General features: G+C 34.3%; 1 protein-coding gene across 2 annotated transcripts in view; it reads left to right on the top strand.

The window, feature by feature from the left end:
• ctdp1 (CTD (carboxy-terminal domain, RNA polymerase II, polypeptide A) phosphatase, subunit 1) overlaps nucleotides 1-12025 on the top strand; it is a 101904-nt gene that overhangs the window by 5856 nt on the left and 84023 nt on the right. For both annotated transcript variants that reach the window (XM_059349632.1, XM_059349631.1), the window contains exons 4-7: nucleotides 1919-2047; nucleotides 3649-3799; nucleotides 8794-8884; nucleotides 10703-10869. In XM_059349632.1, the coding sequence (XP_059205615.1) occupies nucleotides 1919-2047; nucleotides 3649-3799; nucleotides 8794-8884; nucleotides 10703-10869 (538 nt within the window). The remainder of the gene's footprint in view (nucleotides 1-1918; nucleotides 2048-3648; nucleotides 3800-8793; nucleotides 8885-10702; nucleotides 10870-12025) is intronic.

Raw genomic sequence — 12025 nt, 5'->3', positions numbered from 1 at the left:
ATATTATAGGTGTTTGAATTGTGTTTATATTTCATACATTCAGACGTAATAAATCTCTATGTAGGAAAAAAAATGAATGGTCCAAATTTCATGTGGATTATCAAGAATTTCAAGATGGAATATGTTTATATATATATGTTATAAGTATTTTTAATCTCAAGGGATTTAGAACACTCTCTGGTGAAACATATGAAAATAATAACTGTTTAGTTATCCATAGATGTTTAAATTGCACATTTAATACCTAATGAAACGCTTAAATATTTTTACAGTATCAAAGTTTGATGTGGAAGTATACTGCCCTACAAAGCCTGACTGCAGTAACTATATTTTTGGTCAAAATTGAGTTATAACTAAAAATGAACCCCTTTATGACAGAGAAATAATTATATAAAAACCACAAAATCCAACTCAAAACCAAACAGTAATTGCAGTTACCACGGTCTGCTATGGATATATATACTAATTTAAACATAAAAATAATAGAAATTTTAAGTTTATTTGAAATGGAAATTATTGTCTAGATAGTTATGAAGTAAAAAAGTAAGATAAAATTATATTAAGATTAAAATATAACATTTCTTTATAATATTAAGTCTAAAATTTGCACATATTTGAATAGAGTTGTTTAACACTTTTAAACACACTGATAACAAAATCAATTTGAAAATGTTTATTCACTGAAAGCAAAATATAAAAGCTGAAAGAAGACGACAACACTGTAGTTACTGCACTCTGTTTATGCATTACTATTAGAACCTTTTACAGTCAAACCAGAGTGCAGTAACTATGTTTTGGAATCAAAGGTCAAATAAATCATCATGATTTTTGAGCATAAAAATGACATCATCAATGCATGTAGAAATAAGTGTCATATCACTTATCTACATATAACAAATTTGGCTGGCCAGTTAAAACACGTTAAAAAACTTTAAAGCAGTGGTAACGCTTTATATTAAGGTCCTTGTAATAACCATTAATTAACAAGTAATAAGGCATTGTTCTCGCTTTAGATCCCTTTTGCTGCAAAAAGCATAGTTAACTGAGCAATAAAGTATATTTTAATATCAATAAGCAAACAAAAGCTTAATAAAGGCATGGCAAAGACATAATGGGTGGGTTATGGGTGTTTGTAATGCTATTATGAAGAATTATAAGATACTCATGAGGTTTTTATTAAGGTTCTTATTATAAATCTCTTATAGCCTGCTATTAGCTGTATTATAATGCCATTATTAACACTTATATAGGCTTATAAACACACAGTAATGTTAATAAGCATCTTGTAAGACTTACAAGGGCCTTATTACTTGTTAATTAATGGTTATTACAAGGACCTTAATATAAAGCGTTACCAAAGCAGTTTTTCTCAGTTTTTACCTTTTGCATAGTTACTGCAGTTAGACTTTGTAGGGCAGAATAGTCAGTATCTTTCTTTCCCTCCAAAATCAAGACCAGTGCATCATCCCAACCCCCCCAGGATTAGTTTAATTCAATCCAATTAAACACACTTGTATTACCCTGTTAGGGCAACTACAAGCAGCTCACTGGCCAGGACACACACACACACACACACACACACACACACACACACAAAAAGCAACATTCTTATCAAAACAGGAGAGATTTTTTTTCAGAAGGAAACTTTTGTTATGATAAATCAATCTAATAATTAGAATCAAATTTCTATATATTTTTGTTGGGCAGTTACAAGCAGCTCACTAGCCAGGACACACACACACACACACAAAAGGGGCGAACTGTTATCAACAAACTTTTAAAAAAAATCAGAAGATATAAGCTGAATTTCTGCCAATGTACACTTTATTGATACATATTCTATTAAAACTGAGATCATTCAACAACACATGTTGGTTGCTGAGGCTGTTGTATTCATTATCTGCATTCACTCCAACAGCAAGCGGAGCAGCTGGGCAGAGAAGACCAGCAGAGACTCCACCGGAACAGAAAGCTGGTCCTGATGGTTGATCTGGACCAGACGCTGATCCACACCACTGAACAGCACTGCCAGCGTATGTCCAATAAGGTATTACTCCCTGTCACTACTCTGGACCAGGGCTGCTTGGTTATGGGAAAAAACATAGTCAACATTATTTTGTTTGCTTGAAATTTTCAGCATATGTGCCCCTCTGCTTTCGCTTCTTTATAGATAATATAAATTTCAACTTTCTTCATACATTTTTACACGTTTTATTCATTTTTGTAGTACCTGTGCTCCTCAGGGGTTAAAAAGGACCCCATGACATTAGACTGGTTTTAGGACATGTAGAAAAAATTAATACCAACTTTTTTTTTTCAGCTTTTAAGGCAACTCATGATGACCAACACATTGATATATCATTTTCGTATTTTTTTCATTATTATTGGTAAATTTTAGTCAAATATACAAAATTATGCCCCACTTAAAGAGGGAAAAAAAGTAATAAAACCTGATTTTTAAAAAAAATAATAGTTATGGTGAAATAATAATTTCTTGATGAGAATGGGTAGGTCATGTCAACTTTTAGTGAAACTTATGGTCGTGTTTGGTCATGAGTTGCCTTAAAAGGTTAAAAAAAAAGTTGGTAATATTTTTTTCCCACATGTCTTATAACCAGTCTAATGTCATGGGGTCCTTTTTGACCCATGAGGACCATGGGTGTTATACTTTTTTTAGGAGTACACAAGGGTTAATATGATATTGCAGTTGTTTTACACGATTATTCACTGACTCGGCAAACGTCATGCTTTTAGTGAACATAAAAATAGATGTGTCTTACTGGATTTTCTTGATTTTCTGCAAATATAATTCAACTGAAAAACAAGTTAAAAAAAAATAATAATAATTTAGATTAGAAATAAATACATTTAGATGAATAATGGAAAAATAAATACAAATAAATTAGATCAAAATAAATAGGATCAACGTGCAACAGTTAGCTTCAAAATAAAGTAGCAAACCTAAAGATAAATAAAAAATGTTAGGAGAACTTTAAATTCTCTGTAGTTTCATATATATTTCATACACATATAAACATTAAATGGGTTAAAAGAAACAACTGGATGGATCCAGTTTGGCCTTTTAAGTGAGAGTTGGGTTCAGTTCCTCTCACCAAGGCCTTACAGACATGTTGAAGGCATTTCCTACTCTTTAAACATTTCTAAACCCTGCTTTTAAAAAACACGTTTGAAATTCTGCATTTAGTATCGAAGTACTCATCTAAAACATGCCATTTACAACCATTGAAAGACAGCCTCCTGACTTTTGGGTCACAGATTGTTAAACCTAGGTGTTTGCATTTAACTGGTTGTGTCTTATATGTAATATAAATTGTTTATAGTATATGTATATATATAATTATTTATAATATTTGTATGTTACTATATTGATTATTCACATATGTATGTATATACTGACCCGTTAAGGGGTAGGACTACTGGTAGATACGTTTTTTTTCTTCTTCCTACCCCTTTCGAGCTTGCAGAAAGTGTCTGTTTTTTTCATTTTTTTTTGCTTTTTTGTTTTGTTTTTTTATTTATTCATCTATTAATATTTAAACTTGTTTTTTTTTTATTGCTTGCATGTTCGAAATAAAGACAATCAATCAATCAATCAATCTTGCTTAACACCGTCTATTTCTCCTCCAGGGCATCTTCCACTTCCAGCTGGGCCGAGGAGAGCCCATGCTGCACACACGGCTGCGCCCACACTGCAAGGCTTTCCTGGAGAAGATCGCCAAACTCTATGAGTTACATGTCTTCACATTCGGGAGCCGTCTTTATGCACACACCATCGCTGGTAATGCACCTTTGACATGAATCCTCCCAGTTTTAATGATATGAAAACAGTCTGCTCCTTCTTGTACTGCCTGTCTGCGTCCATAAGAGGGAGGCGTCTGCTCATGTTCAGTCTTCCAGCTGATGTTAGGCCATCCACAGTCTCCATGTGTTATATGCAAACAGCAGGGGTGTTACATTTTAAAATGCATGTTGAGCTATTTCATGCTTTGCTTTATCACTTTAAATTAGCAGGTACACTAATGCTGGGCTTACACCAAAAGATTTTCACAGGCCCAGACTAAAAACTGAAAGACTTTAGTGATCTCATCTCCATCGTTGAGTTTAACCCATAAGAACCCATGGTGACACGAGTGTAACAAACACTTTAAATGTTCTAAATTCTCCCATATTCAGCTTTATGCTTGACTTTAACCTGTTTTGACCATATTTCCTGAACAAATGAATATTAAACAAGAATATTGATGTGACGTATTTGTCACAATAGCAAAAATGGTAATAGGCCACTCAATTATTTTCTCCGTTTAAATAGTTTTAATTTAATATATGCTCTGCTGTTCAATTTAAAGTACATTTGACCAAGTATAAACAAAAAATAATCCTTTCCTATCCTGTCACAAATTTGATAAATGTTGTGGAGATGCAAAGAAAAAGACAAAAAAAGGTGTCTAGTTTATTTATTTTAAAATAAGAAATCTCATAAACATAAATTCCATAAACGGACAATGTAACGTATGTCTCACATCACAGATCTTTGACATTTAGGTGTAGTATTTAAAAAAAAAAAAACACATCATAAATGTGTTCTATGTGGTCCACCTGGTCTGTGGTATATCCCCCATAATTTTCCTTCAAGGATAAATAGGTCTGGGTTCTTATGGGTTAAGGTAGTAATCTGCTCTGTTTCATATCAGTCTTTTCCTAGTCTTGGGTTTGGATCAAATCAAACGTGTTTGATATTATCTCAAGTCTCAGTGACGTAACACAATCACCAACCAATAGATGAGCGGTGGAAAGGTCCCCGGTTCCAGACCGGCCAGTAAAACCACTTCCACAGGAAAAAGGAACATCACAATAATGCTAGTAAGCTCAGTCATAAATAAAAAATATAGTGATGTCATATATTTTGATTTTTGGAGGCGCTGTTTCTTAATAAAGAGAACAGTATGGGTTCATACGGATGCTTGAAATCCTTGAAAATTCTTGAATTTAAATGTTGTATTTTCAAGGTTTAAAAAGTGCTTGGATTTTGGATAAAGTGCTTGTAATTGCTTGAAATTCTTACTGTATTTCTCTTGCAATCTGACTATATCCATCTATAGACTATAGATAATCACATGTTCAATGTGAAAAATAATGAGTAGCCTATCTGAAATGAAGACCGTTCCTCCTAAAAGTGTAATACCATCGCTGTTGGTATGGTTCAGTGAAATCTCCCCCTTTTAGTATGTAAGTACTCATCTAAAACATGCAATTTACAACAGGTGTAAGATACTGGAAAAGCTTGAAAATTTACCTTGAAAGTTGTTGAAAATGCTTGAATTTGACCACTGCTAAAGTGTACGAACCCTGAGTAAGGAGACCTAGTTAAAATGTATAAATAAATGTATACATAAATAAGTAATAATCGAAGATTAATGTATGATTAACTAAATCAAATTTGATAGAGCTGATACATATAATTATTCAGTTAAACACATAATTAAATAGGACATAAATGTATATCATGAATTCATTTCTAAATAATCCTTTCTTTTATTCTTCCTTAGATCTATTTTTACTGTAAAATAATCAACTTTTCAAAAACAGAAACCCTTTTTCAGCTTTGTGAGGGGCATTTTGTGGCGTCTTCTCTTCTTTATTTGTTGTTTTTTTCAACACAAACCACTGAACACACGAGAGCAGCTGGAGCCAAAAGCTGCTTCTCTTCCATTAGTGAGTTTTTACTAAAAGCATGATGGGAAAATATTGCATGGTAGGAAAAAACTGCTAAAAGAATCTACTTGTAGTCTTGTAAATAGTGACCCTGCAAGAGTCACAGTCTGTCTAAAATTTCCGGGAATCTTTTCCAAATCTTTTGAAAATCTTCTGATGTATAGGTAGCATTAGACAACCCAGTGTAGTTTTAGCAGTGTTTGGCTGGTAGCTGAGCTGCTGTTGGCTTCCTTAGACATGAATTCAGTTTATGATGTAAGGCTGAATTATATTGAAGTGTGCTTATATGCTGTCCTTTTGGTATTCAGGCCGCAATCTTTCATCTTACTGTATTTAATAGAAGCGGCCTCTGTCCCGTACTGTTCTACCTTCATATGATGAATGTTTAATGCATTTTCGATTGGATTTTACTGCTGGTCCTGATGCAGGGGGCTCGGCTTGTTGCTCCAGCTATTGGCAGCCTCTGTCTGTGTTGTTCAGCCAGGGTGGTTCTCCATCCCCAGCCAAGGTTTAATCAATCTATGTATTTCTTCTTAGACAGTAAAGCCTAAGAAAGTTTCCAACAGTTGATTTAATGGTAAAAAGTGGTGAAAAGGTGTTAAGATCGGAGGAATCCATCCAGCCTTCCACCTCCACTCATTTCATCCCCATGGAACTAATACAATGTAATATATCTAGTTTTTTTTATTAGAGCTGCAACAATTATTCAATTATTCGAACAATAATCGATTATTAAATTAATCGTCAACTATTTTGATCATCGAATAATTGCTTTGAACAATTTTTATTAAGACAATAAACGGAATATCTCTTTTGGTTTGTAGACAAAACAAGAGATTTGAGGACGTCATCGTGTGGTTTGGGAAACACTGGTCAATAAAATGTTGAAAAATATCCATCAAACAACTAATCGATTAATTGTTTAAATAATCGACAGATTAATTGATAATGAAAATAAATGTTAGTTGCAGCCCTAATCATGATATATACTGTAATAGGGATATAACTGTATAAATGTTGTGATAGAAGATTTTGGCCGTACTGCCTACCCCTACCTAGTTCAGACAAAAATATTGTTTAACCCATTAAGGCCTAAAACGCCTGGAAAAAACGCCTGGAAAAAATGCCTGGAAAACCTCTGGGCGATTTTGAAAGAACCCTGAAAAAAACCTGAAGTTTTTCTGGAAATTCAACAGAAGATTTTTCAGCCTCTGTAGCAGATAGAAATGACATTCAAAAAGTATTTGAGAGTATTGTATTTTTTCTTTCAAAATTATTTTTATTGGATTTTCCTTGGATGCATAATTATATCAGCTGTCAGAGCACACATCAGTTTATCCAATACATCCATAGACTAGGCAAGTACAAAATAAATGTAAACACCAAAATTATATAGTCAAAATATACAAAAAAAAAAGAGAAAAAAACAACAAATAAATGAATGGAGATAACCATATATGAGAAAATAATAAATAAAATAAAAAATAGAAAAATAAATAAATAATAATAAAGTGGAATAAACCACATCAGGTGGGATGGAAAACTCCATATAACACATCACAGATGTCGTCACACCAACATCACGTGACACCTCTGATGAAAGCTACAGAGGCAAGGTAGCTGAAACTAGTCAGGTACAAGAAACTATTTTGCTATATTGGCCTTGTATAGAGAAAGAGTGTAAAAAAGTGTATCAGTAGGCCTAATGAACCTCTTCAAGATGGAATAAAAGGAGTTGAAAATTTTTTCCACCAGAATGTCATGGGGGTGACGTGGGTATAATAACAACATAATGACGTGGTCGGGATGGGCTGGCTCCCTCTCAGAGGCTGTCTGGGGGCAGCCCAGGATGAGGAGGGCTGACCTGCAGCCAGGCAGCCACATCCCTGCTAAAGGTCTGGGATCGGCCCCAGGCAGTGACTCCTGTGGGAGAAAAATGAGACTAAATACAAAGAGACAAAATGAAGAAAGAGAAAGTTAGAATAAGAGGGGGAAAAGGGTGGACTCCATTACTATAAATAGATTCTAGGGTCGCACATCTCTCCGTGATAAACGATTTGATTCGCATCTAGATACACAGGTTACGATTCCATTAAAAAACAATATACTTTTATTATTGAATCGATACAGTGTAAGAATTTTATTTGATTCTATGGTTAACCCTCTGAAATCTATTATGAACTATTATGTCCGTAAAAAATCGGTTAAAAAAATCTTCACAATGCCATGTTGGTATTAGTTTTTTCACCTCAACCTCACCTATATGTCATGACAATTAATTTTTTAACTTTGACTTACTTGATCAAAATTTTTAACCCAAAAGAAACAAATGAAAACATAAAATCTGACCTTGAAAATGATGTTTCACACACAGAAATGTACATGTTGCAAATATGAACACAGGTTGCAAATATAACATATAACCGGTACAATGTGGATAATATCTAGTTCTATATTTTTATACTAAATATATTTGACATTATCTTACTTTTTACTTGGCCTTATATCATTAAAAAAAAAAAATCTGGCATTGAGTTTCAAGCCAGAACTTTAGAAGGAAGCTGATGGTAAGACTCGACGTTGCTTCATTTTTATGTCTTCACATCATGAAGAAGTCATGTGCAGCTGCCTTCATGGACTCCAGAGGGTTAATATTTTATTTATCTTCTGATTCGCCATGGAGTTAAAAATCTGTTTTATTGTTGGTCTGAACATCAAAAAGACCACAAACATCTTTCTACATTTATAATTATGTAAAGAAAAATCGTTCTAGAAGCTTTTTTTTCCTTTCATGATCTGTTACTTCCCCCGTTCAGATTTATTATGGATACTATTCAAGTAAAAAAATAAAAAAACAGTAGAGAGTCTCTTTTTGTCATTTCCATTCAGTCCCAGTTCTGGGATATTAAATAATGAATTTAGTAGTGTATCTTTTCAATACAAGTAAAGCCCTACTGTGACCTTGGAGAAGATGTTTATGATTTCAGATATTGTTGACTTGGCATTCAAATATGCATCAATTTTCCTTCATATAACACTTTAATCTTCTCTTTTTTTTAGGCTTTCTGGATCCTGAAAAGAAGCTTTTCTCTCATCGGATCCTTTCCAGAGACGAATGCATCGACCCTTTCTCCAAGACGGGGAATCTTAGGTAGGAGCTGCCTTCTGCTACACACAACAAATATGAATCTTTAGTTTAACAGGTGGTGACCCTGCACCTGTTACTGAACACTCCTTTGGTTTAAACCCTCTGAACCCCACACAGTGTGCTCTAGTCACACTTTAATCACTGTGGCTCTTATTTTTCACTGTCTGGCACCTCTATGGAAACAGCACAATCAGTAGAACTCAAATGTCTTTTTGTAGTATATATAATGCCATAAATCATTTAAAAAAAAACCTGTAAGAGGAATATTTTTCAGTAATTTCTTTGACAAAAATTGGGAGAAAAACGCAACCTATGAATGCATGTACTCATTAGACCGCATGAGGGCTCTACATGCCATATATATTGACTATTTACAATTTAACCCTTTATCAGGCAAAGAACTATATTTGGTAACTTCAGGTAATATTTCGAGAAAAAAGTTGCAAATTTACTAGATTAAAGTGGCAAATCTACAAGAAAAAAAGTTGCAGATTTAAGAGATTTAAAGTGGCAAATCTGCGCCAAAAAAGTTGCAGATTTACGAGAAAAAAGTGGAAAAAAGCTACTTTTTTCTCCAGATTCACCACTTTAACCCTTAATAGGACACTCATTGAAATACTTGCAAATTCCAAATTTTAACCCTAGAGAATATTGGATGATATTACATACTGCCAGAATGTGTAAAAAAAAACATACAAAAATAATATTTTGAGAAAAAAGTTTACGAGATTAAAGTGGCAAATCTACAAGAATCTACAAGACTTTTTTTCTTGTAGATTTTCCACTTTAATCTAGTAAATTTGCAACTTTTTTCTCGAAATATTACCTGAAGTTACCAAATATAGTTCTTTGCCTGATAAAGGGTTAATAACGTTGACTTTCAATGTTCCTTTACTGCTCGTTGTAAACAGCCTGAAGTTCTGTCTGATTTCACTGAATATTTGTCATGGAACTGCTGGTGCACTGAGGAGTGCAATTTAATGTTTTTAAAGGACCTGGAAAGTGATGAAATACTTTACACTATTTTAAGCTTCTATTTGGTCATTATTTTCCACATTGAAGCATTTGCCACACATGATCTGTTCAAGGACTCTGACAAGAATGACTGTTAGTTTGCTTTTTTTTTTTTTTTTAAATAAGGACAATTTGCTTTTCAAACTTGCTGTTCGGGTGTTTAGAGGGTAAAAGTAGATCATTTGTTTTTGCTATAGAACCCTGATTCCAAAAACGTTGTGCAATGTCTAAGTAAAACAGAATTAATGCTCATTTCCTTTGTGATATATATTTCATTCAAAACTGTGCAATGAAAATAATATTTGATTATCAAACTGATAACTTGTTTTTTGTTGTAAAAAATATTAGTTTTATTTATGTTTTACACAGTTGTCCCAACTTTTTTGGAATCGGGGGTGTTGATAAAAATTGGGCCTTTTTTAAAAAGTAATGATTGTACAGTTGGTAGCTGTGAATGCATGATCCACTCTGGTTATGTTGGCAGCAGAGAATTCATCCAAAATTCATCCAAATCATTTCTCATCTGTAACTGTTTGTATTGTATCTGCCTATACTGTCAGTGACTGTGGATGGGCACCAACAGGAGAGATCCATTATTCTCTCAGTGTCACTTACGAATGGTTGTTTGTGACATATCCTTGCAAACAAAAAAAATGTGGCTGATGGTGTAAGAAATTGTGAAATCTGTCAGTGCAACATTACTCCTGCCAAAGAGAGATAATACCAACCTCAAAGTGTTCATGTGGGAATTTGACACGTGTCAAACAGGTCAGCAGTTTCACTAGTGCCCTGTTATTTTCCTGACAGGAATCTTTTCCCTTGCGGGGACTCCATGGTCTCCATAATTGACGACAGAGAGGACGTGTGGAAGTTTGCACCTAACCTCATCACTGTGAAGAAATACATCTACTTCCAGGGCACGGGGGACATCAACGCTCCCCCCGGATCACGGGAAGCTCAGATGGCAAAAAAAGGTACGGTGCTCAAAAAACAGTGAATATCATGATGCGTTTGCGAAACGTTGCTGACAGTTTATGCAACAGTGAGGGTCAAATAGACAACCCAGAATGCTCTGTCCAGTGAGTAAAGTCATTTCCAGAACTGTGCACATTGCCCTGGGAGAGGCTCTTTTAGCTGAAGTTAACAAGCAAGTCAGTCCAGAGGAATCACTGATCTTTTAAGTTCATAGTGCTAATGCTGACTGTTACACAGTCCAGTACATAGTTTGAAATAGAGGCACAGAGATTACTGTACTGTATCTCACACTCAAGACACTTAGACCGGACACCAATTAATTGCAACAGGATGACCAATTGGTGATACAGTAGGTCGGTCTTTTTGTCTCAGTGCTGTTTTGACAATTTATTTCTAAAGGCACTGTTAAAAATGATATATATTTTTCTATTGGCAAGGATCGTTGTGCTTTCGTCATGGATGTAAAAAAAGATACAGCGTTGGAGGCAGGGCTCTTTTCATTCCTATGAAAGTCGCTTAGTGGCACATGGACGTAATAATACCTGGTTTGTGTAATTAATTAATCGAAATTAATCGCATATAAATATTTGACCTGAGAACAGTGAGAAGTAATTTTTTCTCATGGATTTTTTATTTATTGATGATTGATATGATTTAGTATACCATTGAATAACTAATGACTGAATACATAAGCTTAAGCAACAAAAATATTGTTTATTTTTGTTCAAGTCCAACAGACCAGTGCAAGTTTTGCCATTAAGTGTAGCAATAGCATATTTAGAAATATAGTACATTTCATAAATTCAGGTAGCCTAAAGGTACGTAGACCTTCTGTAAACTATAATACTTTGGTTTTTTAAGTAAAACATAATCCACGCTAGCCACCACACTAGCCACTAGCTGCTATATGTTTAGCATTGAGGTGATACTTGAGGCTGGATGTGTTGCGGTGATATGTGAATTCCTTGTTGCATAGCAACACAACCATGCTCTTATCGACGCTTCCATCCGTTGGTTTTTTGTAACAAAATGTCCCATCATCCACGGGGCCAACCAAAGCGTCTCATCAGCTTCTTCCTTCATGTTCACTGTGGTTTGTTGTTGTCTGAACTCATCAATGCTAGTTGGTGCTCCAGTATAATCGGTCCGCCTGAA

Source organism: Centropristis striata, chromosome 14 (genome assembly GCF_030273125.1).
Source record: "Centropristis striata isolate RG_2023a ecotype Rhode Island chromosome 14, C.striata_1.0, whole genome shotgun sequence".
Classification (NCBI taxonomy): Eukaryota; Metazoa; Chordata; class Actinopteri; order Perciformes; family Serranidae; genus Centropristis; species Centropristis striata.
The sequence above is the reverse complement of the archived record's forward strand: the minus strand, read 5'-3'. Positions and strand labels throughout refer to the sequence as shown.